General features: G+C 56.3%; 1 protein-coding gene across 1 annotated transcript in view; it reads right to left on the reverse strand.

The window, feature by feature from the left end:
- Positions 1-1,825: 1,825 nt before the first annotated feature.
- The window catches only part of NTNG2 (netrin G2), a 68,777-nt gene continuing 46,738 nt past the window's right edge, over positions 1,826-23,864 (reverse strand). The window contains exons 4-10 of the mRNA XM_060101853.1: positions 15,174-15,346; positions 12,693-12,719; positions 8,314-8,388; positions 6,721-6,822; positions 5,096-5,263; positions 3,534-3,668; positions 1,826-2,831 (exon numbers count right to left, since the gene is read on the reverse strand). Of these exons, the coding sequence (XP_059957836.1) occupies positions 2,596-2,831; positions 3,534-3,668; positions 5,096-5,263; positions 6,721-6,822; positions 8,314-8,388; positions 12,693-12,719; positions 15,174-15,346 (916 nt within the window). The 3' untranslated portion in view covers positions 1,826-2,595. The remainder of the gene's footprint in view (positions 2,832-3,533; positions 3,669-5,095; positions 5,264-6,720; positions 6,823-8,313; positions 8,389-12,692; positions 12,720-15,173; positions 15,347-23,864) is intronic.

The raw sequence follows: 23,864 nt of genomic DNA on the forward strand, positions 1-23,864 counted from the left end.
CAAATTGCAGCCTCTGCAGTTGGTGTTTTATCTAGAGGTGGATTTTGGTCAGCCTGCCCTGTGCTCCTTTGAAGGCGGAGGCAGGTCCTGTTCTGGAAGGAGGCAGCTTGACAGGCCCTGAACTCCTGGGCCTAAAGCCACTGCCATCTGTTGTCTTCTTTGTGGGCAGTATTAGGACACAGGGGCTGTGGCTAAGCAGGGGTAACGTTTTAGTGTCTCTGCATCAGTGGACTCAGAGACCAAGATGCTGGGTGGGGGAGGGCCAATAACTTAGGAATTGGTAAGTCTGCGTGTAACAGAAAACCCAAAGACCAGTGTTTTAATCATATCAAGGTTTATTTTTTCTCACACATTAAGAAGTGTGGAGGTCAGCAACTAGGGCTGGCGTCCCCTGCTCTGCTAGGCCCTCAGAAAACCAATTTCCACCCTCTCGGCTCCACCATCCTGAGGGGGTGGCTCTCCCACCCATGCCACCAGAGCATGGGGAGAGGGGGGAAGAGAAACGCCGGGGACCCAAACTTGCCCAGCTGAGGCTGGGTGGGGAGTGAGGGGAGGAGAGGCTTCTACGGAGCTTTCTGGGGGCCCCGCCCATCACTCATGCTTATAGCCCATTGGCCAGAGCTGTGTCACATGGCCCCTCCCGTCCACGAGGACCCCAGGGATGTTTTCTTTTAGCCACTGAGGCCACAGGGCAGGGGCAGGGGCACGGGCGGAGCTGAAAGAAGGCACTTTCTTGGGGTTAGGAGCAGAGGGAGATCTGGAGGCCAGGAGGGGTCAGTGTTTGACCCCGAGAGGCTCTAAGCATATTTTATATCCACCCGTAGCCATGTTGTAATCTCTTGTCATCCTCAACTTTTGTTAAACTCCGTCTGAGCCTTGCTCTGGGGACTTGCAGGAGGAACGCAGTTTTAAACTTCCCAGCCTGGAAAGAGCGGCTGCAGCCAGAGGGTAACTTCAGAGGGTGGGGAGTGGGGGGAGGGGGGAGGGGTCGGCGTCGGCTGTAGGAGCAACAGGGGACCAGAACCTGATCCGTGGGCTGGGAATCTTCCAGGGCTGCTGGGAGGTAAGCAGGTGGGCAGGGAAATCTGGATCTTCTTGAGAGACAGGAGGGAAATCCAACTCCCAAGGGCCAGAGAGACCCACGGGCAGCCCAGAAGCACAGGGATAAGCTGATGCACCCCTTTCTTTGGAGCTCCCTTTCACAATTCCCACACTGCCCCTGGTCCCCTCGGCCATCACCTTCCTGATGCTCTGGAGGGAAAGAGGAAGGAGACAGGAGAGGGGGGTCGGCTGCGGGTCTTTGCGTGGCCGCCTCCACCAGCCTGTGCCCACCCTGGCATGTGACCATCAGGGGGCTCTGGAAGGCGGTGGCAGGAGCAGGCACTGGGCCTGAGGCTGGGCTCCAGCAGGCCTGATAGGACCCCCCCATCCTGATTTATAAACAGGAGCATCAGAGTCGGGCCCTGTTAGACGGCTCTGCCAGTCGCTTGCCTTGCACTCTTCAGCAAGGGTATCAATGTCCACCACATGCCTTTAAATTTGAGGACAACCAAGGCAAAGTGCCAATAAGCTCTGGATTTTTTGGGGGGTGGGGGAAGGAGGGCGATAACCTCCCAAGTTTGGGGAACATTGTAGGTCTCTGCAGGGCCAGGCCTGGCCACATGGTGAGAGAGCTCCAGTGGCTGCGCCTGCCTGTCGTTCACAGAAGGGCCTGGGGAAGGGGCGGCCTTGAGCGTGAAATCGCTTCTTTAAGGCTATTTTGTGGGCTCCCCTTTAACTCCCACACTTGCTGGGTAAAAAAGAACAGAAAGAAAACAGGCCCTGGAGGCAGCAGTGAGCAGATTCTTTACTGTCAGATGATACACCATCAACCACCCCCGTGGTGTCCAGCGTCCCCGCTCTTGTCCCTCCTTATAGGGGCGGTTAATACAAACAAAAATAGTTCTCTACAAAAGGAAGTTTCCAGCCCTCCCAACCCTCCTTCCTAACTCCCTTCCCCCAGACAGCGAGCTCCTTGGTCACCAGGCCTCTGGAAAGGCCTGGGGTCTGGTGGGTTGTAAGGGAAAACAAAGAATAGAAAAGAGAATCAAGTCAGCGACTAGAGTTGTAGGCAACTGGATTTTCGGGTCCGCTGGCTGATGGTGAGCCAGGGACAGGCGCAGCGGGTGTCTGCAACAGTCGTGTGTGGGGGGGGGGGAGAGGGAGGCAGGAGGCAGGACCTGGGGCTGTTGGGATGAGCAGCGCTTCTCCCACCCCCCTGGCTCACCGCCAGCAAAAAAACAAAAACAAAAACAAAAGGAAAGGGGCGGTGGGTAATATAAAAGAAAAACTAAGACCGAAATCGCGGGCCGCTGGGGCCGCGACCACACAGCATCCCCTGCTGCAGCGCCGGGGCGGGGGCAGGTGCCACTTCGCGGGGGACGGGGCGGGAGGACTCTGCTGAGTAGCACCTGGGAGCAGCTCGGGCCGCACCCTTCTGGCCGCCGGGCCTCCGACGCCGGCCCCCGGGCTCCCGGCTCTCCGGGCGCGGGGCGCAGGGCGCGGCGGGGCGCACGGACCGACCTCCCCCCACCGGCCGGGGGTCCTCCGCGGGTCTCAGCAGTCCAGGCAGGTGGCCAGCCGCAGCAGCAGCAGGCAGCCGAGCAGCGTGGCGGGGCACGGGGCGGCCCCGGGCGCGCGGTCGCAGTCCAGGCCGCCGTCGGCGGCACCGGGGTCGCAGCGGGGCTCCTCGCAGCGCACGCCGGTGTAGCCGCGCGGGCAGGCGCAGCGCTGGTTCTGCACGCAGGTGCCGCCATTCTGGCACAGCAGCTGGTCGTCGTCGCACACGTTGGCTGCAGGGCGGAGGGGCGGTTAACTCGGGTGACGGCCCGGTCCAGCCCTCCCTCCCCCCGCCCCGCGCTGGAGCTTCAGCCCCTGGGACGTGCGAACACTGGGGGCGCGGCCTGGACCAGGGGGTGTTGGAGACTCAGGGCGCACTTGGCGCGAAGCGTCCCGGAGGGGATGGTACCAAGGGCCGCGCGAGACCGGGCCCTTGCCTCCCTCCCGCCGCTGCCCGGCTCTCCCCGCCCCGGCCCCGGCACTGGCCTTGGTGCGGTTCTTCAGACGCACCTGCTCTCCCGTCCAGAGCTTAGCACGTGCTACTCCACGTGACTGGGGCACCCTTCCACCCTCTTCCCGTGGCTAACGACGGGTCTCCGCCAGCCCCTCACTTCCTCGGACTGCCACCCTCCCTCCCTCCCTCCCCGCAAATCCGCCCGCCTCCAGCCAACTGCAGCCAACCCCCGGCTCCAGTTGGGCCTCCAAACCCCTTCCCGCTCCTGACTCTACACCAGCTTGCATCAGGCCCCGCCCACCACCCGGACCCTGCCTCGGGCAACACCAGGCCCCGCCCACCTACCGGGCCCCGCCCCGGAAGCGCCAGGTCCCGCCCCTGGGACCCACCCACCGACCCGGACCCCACTTGGGTGGCCTCGAGGCCCCGACCCGGGCCCCACAGCACGCGGCCCCGCGCAGGGGGGGCGGTGCGCACTCACGGTAGCAGCCCTGGCGCCAGTAGTGAGTGGGGAGGCAGTCGTCGCACTTGGGCCCCGCCGCGCCCTCGCGGCACTCGCAGAAGCCGGTCTCGTTGCACCGGTCGTGCACGGAGCCGATCTGGTTGCAGTTACACTCTGGACGGACACGCGCACGGCGAGCGATCAGGGGCGACGTGTGGGAGCCGTCCGCACCGGCCCACCCCGCCCGGCCCCGGCATCCCTCCCAGCCGGATCTCCGCACCCGCCGCTGGACGGCGGGGTGGGGACGCCTGGGGCGTCCAGATCTCGAGGGGACAGTTTTCATTTTCTCACACCCACTAAGCCCCTTCCCCTCTCTGGCCCTGGCGCTGCGTGGCCCGGACGAGCCCCTTCCCGTCCCTGGGCCTGCGTCTCCGCTTCTGTAACGGGAACGGGCGCTGATCCCTCCCGGCTCCGAAGAGCTATGACTGACAGGTGGGAGGAGCCTCAGCAGAGGCCACCGGCCATCTGGCCCGGGGCCTGGGGTGTGTGTGCGGAGCGGGCAGGGTGTAGTCGGCCTCCGAAGCTCCTCTCCAGGGCGGGTGGAGGAGCAGCCCCAGTGGCCTCCAGCTCGCCCTGCTCCGTGGGAGAAGCCGAAAGCCCCCACTCTGGGAGTCCTTGTCGCCTAGTGCCGGGCCCGGGGGTGGGGGGCGGAGGCAGACAGGCAAGGCAAAAGGAGGCGCTGGGGGAGGAGGCACGCCCCTAATCGGATCCAGAGGCCCTGCCCTGTCCCTGCTGCTGGCTGGTGTGACATGGGCGGCACAGTTCCGCTGGGATCACTTTAGAGTTGTGATGAAATTATCTGAAGGCCGCTGCCATAATTCGGACTGACAGCTGCAGCTTTGCGGGCAGCCCCTCCTGTGCGCAGCCGGGGCTGGCCTGCTGGGCGGGGGATGGGCAATGGGTTCCCAAGGGCGCTGGGCATCCGAGGGCTGAGAACTGGCCTCTACTGGAGACCGTCTTCCAGACTAGTGAGTGTTGGTCGTGGGCCACATGCTCGGTCTTTTGGGACGGCCTGCCTCTGCCTGGGCCCAGGGCCCCTATAGATTTCCTTCTTTACCCCAAAAGCCAGTCCTGGAGCAGAGTTTAAAGAAAGCCAACCATCTGCCCACTGGGGGTGGAGGGCATATAAAGCGTGAGAAAAAAATTCATTTGAAGAAAAGCTTCAGTCCCCCCAAAACGGTTGAAAACCCTTGATCTGATCCACCTCCCTGTTTTACAAACAGGGAAACCGCCCCAGAGAGGGGAAGAGAATTGCGTCAAGGCACACAGCCAGGCAAGCCCTAGAACCCGTCTTTGACTGGAACTAGTGGTTCTGAAATGCCAGTGCCTGCAGGGAGAACCACATGGGGAGGTAGGTTATTAATAGAGCGGATTCTGGAGGCTTCTGTCTTTAGAGTGGGCCCTGGAATTGGCATTTCCCCAGCCTCCCCCGGGGATTCCAATGCAGGGGTGTCCAGACTCCGTCTAACGCTGCTTTACCGCCTTGCACCCTGGTCCACACACTCGCGTGCAGGGCCCCCGCCTCCCGGCCGAGGGCTCACCAATGCACACGTTCTCGTCGTCCAGCTCCGCGGAGCCGTTGCGGTAGTAGCCCAGCCGGCAATGCTGGCAGTGCTGGCCTCGCGTGTTGTGCTTGCAGCTGACGCAGGTCACCACGTTCAGGAAGTCGATGTAGCTGCAGCGGTTGGAGTGGCCGTAGCACTCGCAGTCTGGGCCGGCCAGACGTGAGAAACACCCAGGGTCAGAGAACAAACGGAGAGTGTGCCTTCTGGCTGCCCCCTCCCTGGTGCATTCCGGAAAACTGAGGCCAGGGGTAGGACCTGGCACAGGAAGGCGCACTGGGTCTCCGACACTTCTGTACCATGTGGGGAGAGATGGGCCTGCGGGCTTCGAGCCCGAACGAGAACCAGTGCAGGCCCAGCTCGCGGATTACCACCTGGCCCCACGGGCAGGGCACCAGGGAGGGCCAGTGGGCAGCATCCGCTAAAAGCCTGGCCGGGTACCAGGGCAAAGTGCTTTCTGGAGGGAGGCCCTCGTGATGCTGGGGGTGGTTAGATATGATTCATGCAGGGAAGATGGGTCATGCGGTCAGACCGTGAGCTCAGGGAGGGCGGTGCCTGGGTTCATGGCATTCACCACGGTACCCCAGTGATTCAATGAAGGGTAGACGCATGCATGAACGCTGGAGAGGATGGAAAGGGCCAGGAGCTTCCTCCCCATGCTGCTTTGGAAGTTGGTTGGAAGGAAAACACCCACCTGCAGGACCCTTTCTTATTAGCCTGAGCTGTTCTGCAAATCTCATTGGCATCAGAGGGCCTGCTCTGGCACGACCCTGAGAGTGAGCGCTGCCTTAAGGTTTGTGCCCCGAGCATCTCGCCTTGACTCCTCCTAGCCCTGGCCCAGCTTCTGACTCTCACGGGAGGCACCTGTGCCCACCTGGGGCAAGGCCCCGGGGTTTGGAGGTAGCTCCCATGACATCATCAAGGGGCGGGGTTTGGTGAGGAGGGTCACCTTCCCTGCCACAGAGGGGGGCATCCCTTGGTGTCCCCTCTAAGAGGCTCAACACCCCCTTGAACAAGAAAGGATGCCAGCTCCCCGCTGTGAGACACCATCTGTGTATCTCTAGAGGACCCAACCCCCATTTTGTGATGTGAGAAGGAGGGACGGACCAGGTGTCAGGGTCAAGGGCATGGGAGACCTTGGAGAAATGAGCCTCTGAGATGTGCCCAGGAGGAGATGGTGAGCATTCCCACACCATGGCCTCCTGGACCCGTCCCCTTCACCTTGTCCCTCCAGGGACAGTGAGAAGGTGAGGCATCCTCCAGGTGTCCCAAGGAGAACTGTCAGTGACCCCTGTGTCCCAGATCTTGCTTCAGCCAAGATGAGCCCCTGGGCCACACCTCCCAGGGAAGCCAGGACAGGCTATTCCTGGTAGCTCCTGTGCCCGCCCCGTGCTTGCCCACTGGACTTCTGACTCATACCTGCTCCCAGCTCCCTTGGGGAGGGGGGACTGGAGGCGAGAGAGGCTCCGTTTCACCTTGACCCAGCTACTCGGGGGAGGGGGCATCGGTCCACGCACTGCATTGTTTTGTTTGGTTTTCTCCAGTGGCGGTGGGGGGAGAGGGGCCGGAGGAGGGGCTGATCAGCCCCGGGGCCTTCCTCTTACCTTCGAATTCTTCAATAGGCATCACTTGAGGAGATTTGGGCCTGAGCTGGAAAAGTCTGGAGGCCTTGGCAGGGGCGGGGGCAGCAGCGGAGGTGCCCGCAGCTTGGAGAGATGAGAAAGCAGCTCTTTCATCAGCTGTGGTCCAGCTGCCCAGGGTGGGCTGTCCTGGTCGAGGTAAAGCTCAGCACAGGCTCCCAAGGTGCCCTGGGCAAGCTCTGAGCAGCTTTGTCACCTGCTCAGAGACGACACAGCACAACCAGGGGGACGCAGAACCAGGCCTGCCTTTGGTCCCTCCTTGGACACCATCTACACATCCAGCTGGATTAATCCTTCCAGGGTATTCTCGGTCTGCAACATCCCTCATACTGTGTTAAGTACTTTGCTGAAGCTGGACAATTTTTTGACTGGTTGAAAACGTTGCTTTGCACATCCTTGTACTCTTGCTCCCCCCTCTCCTCTCCAAACTCCCAGGAGCGCCAAGTCCAGCGTCTGAAGCTGGTATTCAAGATTTGGCCATCTCCCTTCCTTTCTGAAGCAAGCTCCCTGCTCCAGCCAGAGGGAGTCCTTTACCGTCCATGGACTCCCCTCTGGCAGGTGCCGTCCAGCCATGAGCACAGACTGCCCTGCCTTCCACTGCCCAGAATCCCACCCCCGTATTTGCGGGGGAGCATGCCCCTGTCTCCTCGGCTTCCGCCTGGGAGGCTGTCATGCCCCAGTGGGTCCAGGGCCGGGAAGTGGTTGCTCCAGCCTGCTCTCCATCACCGGGGAGGACGCCCTGACTCAGAGGCCGGCCAGGTTGCTGGGAACTGCAGACCCTCACCGTTGTGGGTCCGGCTCCGGAACTGCTTGCCAGCAGGGGGCGCTCAAAGCCCTGCTCACCGCTCACAGCCGGCACGGGAGGGGAACTGGAGGTGTGGGCTGGGTGGCTGTCTAAGCCAGGCATTAGGGCTTAACGTCCAGGGAACCGTGAGCCGGGACCAGGGACAGCGTCCCATCTTGGAGACTCAGGCAGGCCCTGTGTGCCTCCTGGGTGTGTCCACGGTGGCTACAAATGAGCCCGTGGGCCCCCACGTGTTTCTTCCCACTGCGGTGGGAGAATGAGGCTCTGGGCTTGGTCTCAGTGCCTTCCACGACCCCTTCCCGCATCTCGCTTGGTCAGGCCGCTGCTCCCTGCCATCCCATCGCCAAGCCTTTGCCCCAGCTGGTCCTGCCACCTGGAAGGCTACCTTGCCCCTTCATCTACTCACAGCCAACCCCCTGCAGGAAGCCCTCTCTGACTCTGAGCTCCACCTCGGCCCAGGGTGTCTTGTGAGCACGATGGTGGGAGAGAGAGAGGGTTACTGTTATCAGGACAGGGTCTCCACTTGCCTCGGAAGCCCTTGGGGCTTAGGGTTAGGGTTAGAGTGTAGGACTGAAAGGGGTCGGGTGTGGTGATATCACTTGGGCTAAGTAGGTGAGAGTTGGGGGTAGGGGCAGGCAGAGCTCCAAGGCCCCTCCCCTCGGCACCCTTGGGCCCCTTGCCACCCTGCGTCCCCACCCCGTGCCCCTGCTCCCTCCACTAGAGTCTCAGAAGGAGCTCCCCGCTCCCCATACCTTCTGCGCTGGAGGACACCTGGGGCCAGGGGGCGCTCGCCCAGAGGGGGGCAGCGGTAGATGGCCTGATCCACTCTTAGGGGAAAGAAGAGGAGAAACCAAGTTATGCAAAGGGCTGGGGCTGGGCGTATCCCGGGGACCTACTGAGGCATCACCGCATACAGGCCCCTTACAAGAAGCAGTACGATAAGAAGCGGCTCTGCCTACACTGGCCAAATAGAACTGGGTTCAAATCTACAGGAGAGGCAGCGTCTACACTACGGCAGCCTAGGAAGGGCACACGGACACCGGATGGAAGGGGGCCCCATGCCCGAGAATCTGCATACTTTGGGCAGTCCTTTCTTCAGCGGGACACCTGATTCTTGAATCTCCCTCCCTGTGTGGCCCCCGTTCACGCTGAAGGCTAGAGTTAGATCAAGTCCCATGTATCTGGGCCCAGACCTCTCTGCGCTAAAGTCTCTGGCTAATGGCTGTAAAGGGGGCATGTGTTCTGGCCAAGACATCAAACGTGTCCAGAGGGTCCTCTTCCCGTCCAACCCCCATCTAGGGACGGGAGCATCCTCCCTGACCCCTAGATTGGGCCCATGTTCACCAGGGACCCCAACGTGAGTCAGCCCCCAAATGCCACTGTGCCCATCTCCAAGACTAACTGGACACACAGCAGAGGACGCAGGTAGGGCTGGCAAGGCAAGGAATCGTTCTGTGCCGAATTTCAAAGGACAAACCCAGAGGGACAAGGGAGAAATCGGATTTTTTCCGCTTCTTAAAGGGATTACGCACGATGCTGGTTGGTGGGGAAAGAAAAAGAAAATCTACCAGCTAAGAAGTGTGGGAGACTTTCCAGCTGGGAGCCAAGAGCCTCTGGACATGAAATTGACATTTATGGGATATTCAATGAGAAGAGGCTGCAGGTGTCCAAATTGGCAAAAAAGGGCTTAATTAGGGCCGCGATAAACCCGCCCTGAAGGCATTGTGCTTGGCAGCCTCTCTCCCACCACCCTCGGCGGCCAAGCTGGGGAGAGGGTCAGTGGTCTTGAACAGCCTTTCTGCCGGCAGCCCCTGCCCTCTGGACAGCTTGACACTGGCAGAAGGGAGAAACATCTGGGCCAGGGGTTCAAGGGCGCAGATGGACTTGGGCCACAGAGCCTGAAGCACTTCTTGGGAGGTCCCTGGAGAGAATCAGGACCTTCATGAGGGCCTGGGAGTGGAAAAGACTGGCCTCTCCAGGGACACGCTCAGGTATGCAGGAGGAACCTTCTCGCAATGACCCGTATCACTTGCCAAGGCCAGATGGAGGCCCCGTCTGTTCCTTCAGAACTGGGGAGCTGTGCAAGCCAGGTCTTAAAGGCGGCACCACCTCCCAGACCCCCGAGGCCTCGGGGCCATGGCACTGGGTGGCTGAGTGGGCGGGAAGCGTCAGGAGTCAGTGAGCCCCGAGTTCAGGTCCTGCCTGTTACCTTGAGCAACTGCTTCTTTTTTCTTGTTTTTAAACAGCTTTATTAAGGATAATTTACATACCATAAAAATCCAGCTGCTTCTTCCTAAGCCTTCATATCCTCACCTTCGGGACTAGGAAAATAACAGCCCCATCTCATGGGGCTGTGAGCAAGGAATAGAGTACAAGCTCCTGGCCCAGGAGATGTCCGAGCTCCACTAGCTGCAGTGAGAGTCATAATTCGTGGGGTTGGGGGAATGGGCATCATGGGGGTCCAGGCATAGGCTTCAGTTGCTAAAGAGGACTGATGACCCCTAAGGCTTGGGACACTCAGGTCACCAGCTGTCACACCGCAGCCGCCTTTTTCTCTTAATGCCTGCAGCCCGGCACTGGACTCAGGATGCAAAGTGGACCATGACCTCCTGCCTGGAGGGAGGGGTACGTCCTTCCTCACCACCTGAGTCCTGGGGACCCTCACGATTCAAACCTTCTCTCGTCCAGGCTCACCGCCCTGACTCTGATGCTTTCCTTAATTCCTAGCTTTGCAGTTTGCACCCCTCATACCACGTCAGAAGCAGCTCCAGAAACGGGGTCCGGGTTCCTCAATGTGTGTGTGTGAGCGTCTGGCCTCCCACCCAGACAGATCACCGTTTGCAGGCAGACACAGGACCTACCACGACTATTTTTGGTCCCGTCTGCCCATCACAAGCTCAGCAAAAAAAGCGCAAGTCTCAGGCGGCTGGACCAACTTGTGTCCGGAGCCCGGATTTCCAGAGTGACGCATGTACTCCACCCCAGAGAGGATTCCTGGGCCAAGAGGCCCTCCTGAAATCCTCGAATCTCCCGGCTAGCCCCCTGCCCCTGCAGATGTCTCCCGTGGAGAAGGGAAGGAGGTAGAAAGAAAAGAAGTGTGATGCGTCACCCTCTGGTCCAGTGGCGGAGCTGGGCATCTTCCACGGCATTCCCTGGCTGGGAGCGTGCTGAGCACCAACCCCCAGCAGGCCGAAGCCGGAGGGTCGGGGATCCCTCCCCAGGTGACGGAGGGGTCTCTGCCCGTTGGAAATGCCACCCTTCCAAGGGTCCATGAGCCTCAGAGAGAGGAAGGGGCACCCTACCCCGCCGCTTCCTCCCTGTAGAGGGGGTGGGGCACGGGCGGGGCACACTGCTGGGGACCAGGGACCTTGGCCACATCTTCCCGGCATCCTCTGGGAAGGATGAGTCCTTTCAGACTCCTGGCACTCGCAGTAGGCAGGAGCCAGTGGGATGCCCCAGGTGAGGCCAGGCGAGACAAGGGGGCCACCCCAGCACCCCAAGCCTTGAACACACCCCTGGCCTGGCCCTGCCCCGAAAGGCCCAGCAGCCCAGAGTCGGAAAACGCCAGCTCAGAGGCTCCCTTCCGCCTTGCTGATCTGAGGAGTCTACCTTCTTGGCTAACCCCGCACTGTCCGTTCCTGGGGGTCAGCTGCTGATGGGCAGGGGGCAGAGCCGGGGCTAGAGTGGCTGGTGGGGGCGGGGCCTGGGCCGGCTCCCCTGGGCCCCCCACTGCTAGGTCACCCCACCTTTTGGCCAGGCTGAGCAGTGCCCTGGTGGGGGTGGGCAGCAGGAAGAGGATGCAGGACTTTCATGGGAGCCCTGGATGCCCTGGCTGGGCCCAGTGACAGGTGGGTCCAGGCAGCCCGGAAGGCTCTTGGCGCCGTGCTCTGGTGGCTCTGGGATCTAGCATTCTCTACTCTAAAAGCCAAGCCCCTGCCCTCCCCAGGGCTGATGTTCCCACATCATCGCACATCACAGAGAGAGGCAGGGACCCGGGCCAGAAGTGGGAAAGGGCAGGGTAGCTGGGGCTGTAGCTGGGCACCCACCTGTGGGCTGTGGGGTGCTGGGGGCCATGGGGGCCCAAGCAGTGGATGTGGAAGGGGCAGGAGTGGTGGGGTCCCCCCTCACGGCCACAGCGGCCACAGGGGCTTTGGGGAAGGGGTCTTCCCGGGACCTGCTGATGCCTGGCAAGAGATGAGAAAAGCAAGAGAGGGTGAGGGAGTTGGTGGGTGTGGAGCAACGCAGAGGGGCCACTTAAGACCCCCCTAAGTGGACCAGCGTCCCCGCCAGGTCCAGCTTCCTCTGGCCCCCTCTCCGCCCGCTGGTGTGCCACAGGGAGCAGCCCCGGGGCTGAGTGTGGCCCCAAAGAGCCCTGGCGGAGGGAGGCGGCGCCCCTGGAAGGCTTTCTGAGACTTGGGGTCTGCACTGGCTGGCTGTTTGACAGGTTCTCTCCTGCTGAATCGGAGAGCAGATGGCAATACCCACCTAGGGGGGCGGTGGCTTCAAGGATGAAGTGAGATTGTACGAGTATCCTGCTTAGCCGATGCCTGGCTCTGTGCGTGCTTGATGATGACTTCGTGATAGTTGGTCACCCCCTACCGCCCTCCCTCACCTTCCCTGTTGAGTTCTCGGGACTCCCCTGACCCTCCTTCAGATGGTCTGGCTGCTCTGGGGCCTGAGCTGACCTGGACGCGTCGGGATCCGGGCTCACTTCCCTCAGCCTCCCCGTGGGCGAGCGTCTGCAGAGGTGATAGCTGCAGGCTGCCCAGAGGGAGGCCGAACCCCGTGGTCAGACTGGGGGGTGGGGTCTGCCACTGGTCGGGGAAGGTGACCCCCACTCTTGCCTGGCAGGAGAGAGAGGGACAGAGAGTGTCCCCGGGGGGCAAGGGGACCTTTCCAAAGCAGCACCAGCTGAGAAGCTAGAGGGGAGAAACTGTGAGACACGAAGGAGGGGGTGAGGAGGGGGAAAAAGCAAATGGATTAGAGGAGCGGGTGGTGAGGCCTGTGGATCCAGGGGGACAGGAAAGCCCTGTCTTTCCTCTCCTGCTCTTCCCAGGACATGCAAAGAGGCTCATGCACTGAGGGCCCCAGTCGCCTTCCCAGGGTGGTGGTGACCCAGGTGTGTACTTACTGCCAACGGCAGAGCCTGCGGCGGCACCTGCGGAAAGAGAAGGGTCACAGCAGAGTAAGGGGCCCGGCCACCTCCTCCCTGCAGAGGAGGGGGTGGCAGGGCTGGGGAAAGGAAATCAGGGGGCCTGGGCACCTCACCGTGCAGGGATTGGGTCAGATCATCCATTCCATCCTCACTGGCGCCCTGAGAGGGAGGGGCCCCTATTAGCCCATTTTGCAGGTGGAGAAACTGAGTCTGAGAGCTGTGACTTACCCTGACTTACCAGTCAGGGGACCTGCTGATAAGCACCCTTCTCGTTTGATTTTAGACTCTCGGGTCCTCCAGTGCAGGACAAGGAGGCAGATGGCCGTTCTCTCAGGAGTGATGGGATTTCAAAGGACATGAGGGTCCCCAGCCACAGGGACAGACTGGTTTACTGGAAGCTCTGATGGAAGTTACCACCAGAGGGAAACCATGGTGCATGCTCCCACCTGAGGAAATGCAGGGACGGCTGAACGAATGATTGGAAGATGATCACAGCGCCTGCCACGTGTTGAGAGCTGTCCCCACCTGGGCCATTCAGTCCTCACAACCACCTCACAGGGGGGTTTATTAGGGTCCTGATTCTACAGCTGAGGAAACAGGGCTCGGGCGGAGAAATGGCTTGTCCAAGGCCACACAGTTGTGAGTGGCAGAGGCCTGACTCGACCCGGGCCTTTCTGTCTGTGCCCTGGGGATGAGAGGGGCCCAAGGCCACAGTGTGACCTGGGACTTTGGGTACCAGGGCGGGAATCGTCAGTCTCAGAAGGAAGGAGCCGGGGCCACAGCTTCCCCTCCAGGCGGTCCTGACAAAGGACGGAGCGTGAGGACACCCCTCCGTGCCCTGGGAGCCCTGGGGTGGATGCTGAGGTGTGGGCAGGGGGACGTGTGGCGTGAGGACCTCCCCTGGTGACCCTGGCGGCGGGACAGTGAGGGAGGCCTGGGAGGATGCACCTGGGGCTACAGTGCATGACCTGCAGGTAAGGGTCTTAGTCTGTGGGTGCCAGGGGACCCTGGGGGATCCTTCCAGGAGGAGAACAGGGTCCAGAGGGGAGGCCAGCAGGACAGATGAAGGGATGAGCCTTCGAGCCAGAGGGAGGTGACAGCAATCAAGAAAATTGTTCAAGAACCGGTTCTGGAAACAAAGAGGTGGGCTGGGCACGCAGCGGGGCTGGGTGGGGGGGCCGGGCAGGGCTGGGCTGTCGCCCAGAGCACTCCCCGTGCCTCTGCAGGGCAGCAGGTGCCGTGACTCTGGGAGGTCACCCTGCAAAGGCTTCTTGAGCGGGGCCCACACAGGCACAAGATGCCTGTCACAGCCTTGTTGCGAGGCTTCTGGCTTTGTCAGCCTAAAGTTGCATAAATCTTTCACCGGTTGGTCACGGGGGTGCCGATGGAGGGGCTCCTGGGAGCGTGCCCAGGAGGGGCAAGCTGAGCGGTGCCGGCAGCCCAGCCTGGCTTTGGAGCTGGGTCCAGTGGGGGCATCTAACTTGCTGCTAAACTAGGAGGGCCCTGAGGGTCCCTGGGGCTCTGTTTGTTCATCTGGACAGTGGGATAATAATGAAAATAGCTCCCGAGGGGTTACTGTGAGGGTTGAGAAGCTGAGTATGGAATGTGCCCAGTGCAGCCTCCTTGTCAAAGCACTTGACCAGCGTCAGCAAATCACTGGGGCGGGGGCAGCCGGGGAGTTCCACTCTGGGGCCAGCCCAGTCTCCCTTGTCCGTGGCAGCTGGGGGCTCCCTGGGACTCTTGATTTCCTGGAGATACCCAGGGACTATGCTGGGGGCCAATGATGGGGGCCCCCAAAGGGTGTTCACAGTGCAGGCGTGTGTGGGCGCCCCCCGAGGATGACCTCTGGCACAGGAAGGCTGAGCCGGGAGAGGAGAGGACCATGCAGAGGGCACGGGCCGGGGCCTCGGAGGACCCCTCTGTAAAATGGAATAATAGGAGACCCGCTTCCTGGGGCCACCCTAAGGGTTGAGGGAGTGGGGACCCCATAGCACTTGGCTATGCAAATGCCCCATAAACACTGGTTATGAGGGGTGGCGCTGCTCTTCACGGTTAGCCCGGAGTGAGGGGTCCCCACGCCCTCCTCCCCGACCCGCTCTGGGCCTTCTCTCCTGCCCTGGGGGCGAGGAGGGGAAGAGGTCAGGGAAGGATGCTGAGGAGGCTCATCTCAGGTGTCCAGCAGGATGCAGGTGTGCTGGAGGTTCTTGACGACAAAGCCCGGCGCTTAGGAGCTCGGTAACAAGGGGTGTGCCTGTGTGTGCGAACGTGTGTGTCCATGTGTGCATGCGTGCATGTTTCTGTGTGCACACCTCTGTAGGGAGTCCATGTGTGTGCATGCGTGTGCGTGATGAGATCCACAGCTCCTGAGGTTGAAGGCTGGGGGGAGACCATGGTCTCGCTGGTCCGAGGGGGCAGTGTGCTGCGGGGGGGGGGGGGGGGCGGGTGCAGCGTACGCACACGCATTGGGAGAGCCGTGGGGCAGGGGCAGGTAGGAGCCAGCCCGCCAGGACCGTGTGCGGAAGCTCCTCTTGCATTTGCCGCAGTCAGGGCCTGTGGTGTTGTGCTCACACTCGCACTGCAGGCTGCCCTCGCGCACGGAGCACAGGTTGGCGTGCAGGTTGCACTTGCACCTGGGGGGACACGGAGGGGGCAAGGCGTCAGTGAGCGTGTGGGCGGGCTGTTCCACATCTCTGGAGGGGCTTGGAGGGTGGCCTGGAAGGGACCTTTGTGGCCATCTGTCCAAACTGCCACGACTCTCCTTCGGGACAAATACTCAAAATTCACCATTTTGAGTCCTTCCCCAGCATGAGGTGCCCCTGGCTCCTACCTCTCGGTGAGGGGGCGGTGATGAGATGCCCTTGTCCCAGGTGCTGAATTTTTAGTAATGCAGCTTCTGGCCACCTTTGCTCTCAACCACGGGGGGTTGACAGGTAGCAAGAGTTACCTGTCCCTGTTGCGGAGACGTGGACCTGGCCCCAGGCTGCACCTCCACTCTCAGCCGCGGCCCACACCCACGCCCTTGAGGGCAGAAAGAAACCCCAGCTCCCCAAACCCTGTCAATTCATCCACACATGTATTATTCATTCATTCATTCAAATATTTATAGGCAACTCATCATTCTGAAACCAGTAAATAAAGGGAAAGAATCAAGCATTTGTCTCGCCTGTCCTATAAAAAGGGTACCTCCAGGTAACCAATAGTTGATGAGGGGATGTTTCTTTTTATAGAAGCATTCCAGCTGATAATTGAAGAAGGAAGGACAGAGTTTGAAAGTCACCGTGTAGCATTCCCTACCGAATGGATAGCTATAGGCACAGAGCATCAATAGAGAGAGACAACCAAAGAAAAAGTCTCGTCAAGACAAATTGAACTTGAGTCTGATCAACACTCTGGATCCAGCTACAAATTTATAGGAGATACAGAGGACAGAGAAACATACTAAACACCCCCAGGGGGACGCAATCAGCAAAACCCAGAAGTGATGATATAGTTTATAGGACAGATGAATTGCAAGGGGCAAAACTTGAAATGGAGGGAGGAGGGACCCAGATCAAGAGAAGCCTCAAAGGCAAAGCAATCAAGTGCAGATAGTGGATCTCATCTGGATCTTGGTCAGACAACCTCTAAACTCAGATAAACAATGTATATTCGTGAGACAGCTGGAAATTTGAACACTGACTACATCTGGTGATATTAAATTAATGTTTATTGAATGCAATGATGGTACTGTGGTTACATCTTTAAAAGTCCTTGGCTTTAGGGACACACACAAGTATTTACAGATGAAAGTATCTGATGTCTGGGATCTGCTTCAGAATAACACAGAAAGGGAAAACATGGGCAGAGATACAGACGAATCAAGAAAGGCTATGAGTTCATTGCTGACGTTGGGTGACAGGTATATGGCAGTTCATTATAGTAGATTCTATGTTTGTATGCATGTTGGAAATCCTCCACAATAAAAAATTAGAGAGAGAGAGTGCACTATATTCTCATATGGGAAGATTTCCAAGATATATTGTCAATATTTGTAAAAAGCAAATTGCAGAATAATGTGTTTGGTGGGATTTTCTTTTTATTAAAATACACAAAGAAAAATATTTATAGGGCCCCTGTTATGTGCCAGGCTCTGAGCTGGGAATGGTGAGTATAATGGTCGATAATACAGATGGGATCCCTACTCTGATGGAGGATAGGGTCCAGCGGGGAGACAATGAAAAGATCAGTGATTGAGGTAGGGATGGGGAGGATGGATAGGCGGAGCCCAGGGGATTTTTAGGGCACTAAAGTGATTCTGTATGACACCGTCATGGTGGACACACGACATTACACATTTGTCAAAACCCATAGAAGCAGCAAGATAGAGCCCTAATGTCAACTGTGGGCTTGAGTTGACAATACTGTATCAATGTTGGTTCATCAACTATAACAAATGTATCACACTAATGCAAGATGTTAATAACAGGTGGAATTGGGTGGGGAACCTGGGTATCAGGAACGCTTTGCATGATCTGCTCAATTTTCTGTAAACCTAAAACCTAAAATTTAATACAGACTTAATTTTAAAATAATAATCATGCAAATCTTTCATTAATGTCAATTGTTATAGGTGGCCACGTGTTCTACCAAGGAGAGGGGATCATGGGTGGGTCTTAACTTAGTCTGGGGGCAGCAGGATAGGCTTCCAGGAAGAACAATTTAAATCTGAGACCTGAAGGAACATCAAGAGTTACTCAGGCAAGGCGGGGAGAACCTTCTGGAAGGAGACAAGAGCATTGGGGAAGACCCTAGGGCCGAGAAGAGCTCAACCTGTAAGGTGTAAGATGAGGTAAGGGGGAGGAGGAGGCCAGACCGTGATTCGGAGGCTGGATTGTGTTCTGGAAGCCACTGGAAGGTTGGAGGTGTCCTGCTCTGGCTCCTATTTTATATATCACCGTGGTTGCTCCATGGAGGATGCTTTGTCAGGGGGACCAGAGCCAGGGTATGGAGAGCGGGGAGGAAGCTGTGCCCGGCTGGCAACAGAGGACAGGGGCGTGGACTAGGGTGGAGGCGCCTACGTCCCACCAGTGACGGCTGGCGTGTGCTACATTTCCCCTCGCTGGATCTCATCATTTCAAAGATTGTTCCCTGAATGCTAAACCAGCATTTCTTCTCCAGCTTGTCATTTCCCCCTTCTCTTCATACCCCACCTTCCACTGAGCGACGCTCCTCCCGGACAGAGCGTCTCCCCTTAGCCTCTGCTTATCCACACGATGAATATTTAACTCCCTGCATCTTCCCACTTCATAAATCAGTCCTGCCTCCCCTCCTGCCCTCTTGGACTCCATCTGACTGGAGCACTGCTGTGAGGCCGGCCTTCCAGGGCAAGGATCCCAAATGGGGAAAACTAGTTGCCAGGTTCCTAGCAGCCCTCCAGCTTGGAGTTAACCTGCTGCCTGCTGGCTTCAGAAGGGCCGGGGCTGCCTTCCTTCTCATAGCTTCTCTCTGCCCTCATATCATCTTGAGGAATGGTTACGGGAAATTGGGCACATCCAAGCCATTAAATATTATGTTGTCAAAGGCTACTTCAAGCCTTGGGGAATGTTCCAAATAGAAATGAAAAGACCATACTCAGCAAGTGTTTACTGTGTGCCAATGGGTATCTCATCCGACCCTTGAATGACCACAAACGCTGGTACTATTGTCACCTTCATTTTACAGATGAGGAAATGGAGGCTCAGAGAGGTTAAGTATCTTGCCCAGAGTCACAGGGCTGCCCAGAACTGTGACTGAAACCGGAACACAGAGATATCCAACTACGGAGTCCAAGAGGCTAACATGGGTTAGAATATGGATTGTAAAAATGTAAGATACCAAACTGTAGGTATTATAGTGTTACGGACTGAATTGTGTCCCCCCTCAAATCCATATGTTGAAGCCCTAACGCCCCAGTGCAACTGTATTTGGAGAGAGACCCCTTAGAGAGGTAATTAAAGTTCAAGGAGGTCAGAAGGGTGGGGCCCTAATCCCCTAGGGTTGGTGCCCTTACAAGAGGAGGAAGAGACCCCGGAGCTCTCTCTCCACCATGTGAGGACACAGTGAGAAATTGGCCATCTGCAAGCCAGAAAGAGGGGTCTCACCAGAAACCAACCCTGGTAGCATCTTGATCTTGGACTTCTAACTTCCAAAATTGTGAGAAAATAAAGAAATGTCTGTTGTTAAAGCCCCCCAGTCCGTGGCACTCCATTATGACAGCCCAAGCAGACTAGTACATGCAGCTTCTGATCATGTTTAAGTACATATATCCATACCCGAAACACCAGTAGACAATACATCTAGGTACTCCTGTACTTGTCCTGAGGGAGGGGTGGGATTATAAATGATTATAGTTATTCTTTCTATTTCCTTCTTTGTCACTTTGCACGTTTCCTACATTCTCTCTAGTGAGCAGGTGTTACTTATTATAAGTAGATAACAAATGGTTTTTGAAAACTGGAAGTCAGGCCAGGCGGGGAAGGAGGCTGGTTCTTGAGCTCACACAGGCCTTTCCTCTCAGGAGGAGAAGCAGGTCCGTCAGGGTCCTGTTTGGGAAACCATCACTCCATGTTACACACCACGCACCGTTCGTGACTCTCAAGTCCCAGGTTCAAGGATGTTTTTTGAACTCTCTGGAATAGAATTCTGATGTAGAGTGAAGGCCCTGTCCAAGGGAATTAGCCAGTGCTAAAGTCTGCTATTTTTTTTTTTTTTTTTTTTTTTTTTTGCTGTACGCGGGCCTCTCACTGTTGTGTCCTCTCCCGTTGCGGAGCACAGGCTCCGGACGCGCAGGCTCAGCGGCCATGGCTCACGGGCCCAGCCGCTCCACGGCATGTGGGATCTTCCCAGACCGGGGCACGAACCCGTGTCCCCTGCATCGGCAGGCGGACTCTCAACCACTGTGCCACCAGGGAAGCCCAAGTCTGTGCTATTTTAACTCCATCTTCCCTGGACACTTAGCCCTGTCAAGGTTTTACCACAGCACGGAGCTGAAATAAACAGAGCATGAGAAAGCCTGTTCACTCTTTCCCTGGAGCTCCAATCTATTACCACATATGTACTGTGGGCCTACTATGTGCTCAGCTCTGGGAAAGGCACAGAGAGGGATGGGCAGGCACCCGCTGGCACTGGGGACCCTTCTTCCTGGGAACACTAGACCCCAAGCATGGTCCATGGCAAAGAAAGGTTCTGTGTTTAAACCTTATTGGTCAACACATATGATGCTCTCCTAACGCCCTCGCATCTTGCTCCCTGACGGCCACCCTCCACCCAGGGTCCCAGTGCACATTAGCATATTAAAGGCTCTGACAAGTCCTGCAGGAAAGAAACCTGCTGACTTTGTCTAACAAAAGTTTGCGAAACAAACTTTCTGGTGTTTGACCTCAGAAGGTTTTAATTTTTTGCATCTGAATTCCTCTTTAACATACTACTGAGCTAGCTGGAGAGGAACACCCCAGCTGGGTGGAACCAGGAATGTACCCCATGCCTCTGGCCCGAGGATCAGATATTTTCAGATATTTTCAGATATCAGCTACAGAAAACAAAGACTGCCATCTCAACTTTGGGTGTTAACACTGACCTTGGCTTGTTAAAAATTTGTAAAAGGGCAGCTGAATCTGAGGAGCATGTTATAAAGATGATAGTACGGAGTCACGGAACGTGAGAGCTCGACGGGTGTGGCGGGGGCTTGGGGTTCAGCCGGGGAGAAGCCTGCCCAAGGTCGCGCAGGTTAAAGGTTACTCTGGATCCAAATCCAGACATCCTTCCCTGACCCTGGCTCTGCCCCACCCCATGCGGGCCAGCCCCTCCCACCATCTTCATCTCCCAGAGGGTGTCCTGGCTTCCCTGCCCTCCCTGGTTGAGCCCTGGAATGAGCACTGTGCCTCCTCTATCGGGGAGATAAGAAGTTCCCTGCTGGGCAGGGCTGCCAGGAGGAGCCCACACAGTGTGGGGGAAGCCTCGCCAGGGCTGGCACAGAAACAGAACCCAGTCAATGGAACTGCTTCTCAGACTTCCTGACTTTTGCAGGGAGTGCATTGCAGGGAGTGATGCGCGCGTGCATGCATGGGGCTTCACCTTTCTGGCTCTCTCTTTGTGTCCCTCTATGTCTCTCCATGTCTCTGTGTCTCTTCCCATCTCTGTCCAGCATGTGTTCTGATCCTGCTTTCCTCTAGACCTCTGCGCAATGCAGTTCCCTCCGCTTGGATCGAGCTGCCAGGCTCCGCCCCTTTCTCTTAAAGCTAACACCTAGTGGGCGTGTCAGGTTCAAGGCCAAATGTCACTTCTGCAGGGAGGACCTCCCATCAGCCCCTGCTATACCTTCCCTCGTCCCAATGCTCATTGTAATAAGCATCATCTCCCAAAGTGGAGCATACGACATGACGGGGAGATGCGGGCTAGAACTATAAAAGAGTTTAATCGATTTTGTTTATTTTTGATTACACAGTATTTTTTTTTAAGTGACAAACTCACCAAGCCTGGGAATCTCAAAAATATTATTTGGCCAAAGGTCAAAGTTTAAAAGCATATTATTTGAAGAAATTATTAAGTAAATAAATAAATCATGTGCAATATCCTTACGCAAAAGACTGACATTAGAACTCAACCTCACGCCATAAACTAAAGTAAACTCAAAATGGATCAAAAATCTATATGTAAGAGCTAAAACTAGATAACTCTGAAAAGGAAACACAGGGGTAAATCTTCCTGACTTTGGATTAAGCAGTGATTTCTTACACATGACATCAAAAGTACAAGTAACAGAAGAAAAAATAGGTACATTGGACTTCATCAAAACTAAATACTTTTGTGTTTCAGAGGACGCCATCAGGAAAGTGAACAGATAACGCACAGATTGGGAGAAAAACCTTATCTCTGGTAAGAGACTTATATCTAAGAATATATAATGAACCCTTACATCTCAATAATAAAAAGACAACTCAATTTTTCAAGTGAGGAAAGGATTTGAATAGGTATTTTTTCCAAGAAGATACACAAATGGCCAACAAGCACATGCTCACATCACTAACCATCACAGAAATGCAAGCAAATTACAAGGGTTCCCACCTCACATCCTTAGAATGACTAGCGTCAAAACCACAGATAACAACAAGAAAATGATTGTGAGAATCTGGAGAAAATGGAAGCCACGTACACTGCCGGTGGGGATGTAAAGTGTTGTGAGTGACTTTGGAAAACTTTTCTCAAAAGTGAAACTGACTCACCATGTGACCCAGCAATTCCCCTCCTAAGTATATACCCAAGAGAAACGAAAACACATCTGCACAAAACCATGTACATGAATGTTCACTGCAGTGTTATTCATAATAGTCACAAGGTAGAAACAACTCATATGTCCATCAACAGAAAAACCAAGTGTGGTGTATATACACCATGGAATATTGTTCACCCATGAAAAGGAGCAAAGCACGACACCTGCTACAGCGTGGGTGAACCTGGAAGACACCATGCTACACGAAGGAGCCAGACACAAAAGGCCACATATTGTATGATTCCACTTATATGAAATGTCCAGAACAGACAGAAAGTAGACACGTGGTTGCCGGGGCTGGGGAGAGGGGAGAATGGGAGTGACCGCTAGATGGTACAGGGTTTCTTTTTGGGGAAACGAAAATGCTCTGAAGTTGACAATAGGGATGGTTGCACAACTCTGTGAATATACCAAAAGCCACTGAATTGTACACTTTAAATGGATATGTTATGGTATGTAAATTACGTTTCAGTAAAGCTGTCGCTAAACAAACAAATGAATAACTAATTGGAATATATGGGAAATAGTGAAGTCGTTACCTGAGTGACTAAAGCCTGGGAACCAGGGTTTTATTGCAATCTCTCTCCTGCAAAACTTCAAAGGTTTGTTTTACTATTTGTATCAACCTAGCACGTTGCACCTTAAAGAAAGTCTTGCTGGGTGAACATAGCTGATATAAAGCACCATTCTGAGAACTCCTCATGGATAAACACCTCAGCCTTTACCAACCATCCTATGAATGACATTCTATTATTATCTGCATTATGCAGACGGGGAAACTGCGGCCTGGAGCGGTGAAGTGAGCTGCCTGAGGCCCCCCAGCTGGTAAGGGGCAGACCCACGACTTGAATCCGGGCAGCCTGACGCCACACTGAATGTCCACATGCCGTGGTGGCCCAGTGTGGCGGGCACTGGGGTCCTGGGATCAGCGGGGAGGGCTTCGACCTGCTCCCAGTGCACATGCTGGGTGGCCCTGCACAAATTCTTCACTAATCTGAGTCCTAGTTTTCTCACCTGGAGAATGGGGAGCAACAACCCTGGTCACATCACGGGCTGTCGTGAGGATCAGTGACCTCGGTCATTCCTGAATAGGGGATGAGCGAATGGACATAAGTAATGCACCTGCCATGTCACCCAGCCTCGCACACAGGTGCTCATTTGGGGTTCATACTTCTCCTCTTGCCTTTCCTGCTGATTGTAAGATGGTAGCCCTGGCCCCTGGTCGCCCTAGCCTGGGATGTTCTGCCACTTCCTGTGTGACCTTAGGAGGGTTGCTGAAGTTCCTCAGCCTCTGTTTTCTCATCTGTAAAATAGGGATGGCAGTGGCACCTACCTCATATGGTTGTCATAAGGAGCAACTGAGACATGGCCCTGAAGACATGCATATAAGCACTTGGCAAATGCTAGTGTCTTTGTTGGTTTTCTCATTTCTTATATTTATGAGCGTCTAGAGACGGGGTCCTGAGAGCTTTCCTTGAATGAATGTGTCAGTTCTTCACAAGAAGCTCATGAAAGGTTTATTGCTATTATCTCTATTTTACAGACAAGGAAATGGGGCACAGAGAAGTTCAGCAAGTTGCCCAAGGCCACATAGCTGGTGAGCCCCACTTTAAGAAGGGGGTGGCGGCCTGGAGGGTCTCCAGTGCTGGTTCTCAGACAGACATAGGCTCAGAGAAATCCAACCTGCCCACAATTCCCCCAAAGGACACAGTCATGTCCTTTCCCCTTCCCTCAGGCTGCTGTCCTGAGGTTTCTCTTCCCTATTCCAGAAGGCCCTCGGGAGATGAAATTAAAATAAATAAGCAAGCATATATAAATACTCTAAGGAGCACTCATAGGTGGACAGGTGACGTGCATTATTA

Source organism: Mesoplodon densirostris, chromosome 6, assembly GCF_025265405.1.
Source record: "Mesoplodon densirostris isolate mMesDen1 chromosome 6, mMesDen1 primary haplotype, whole genome shotgun sequence".
NCBI classification, from domain to species: Eukaryota; Metazoa; Chordata; class Mammalia; order Artiodactyla; family Ziphiidae; genus Mesoplodon; species Mesoplodon densirostris.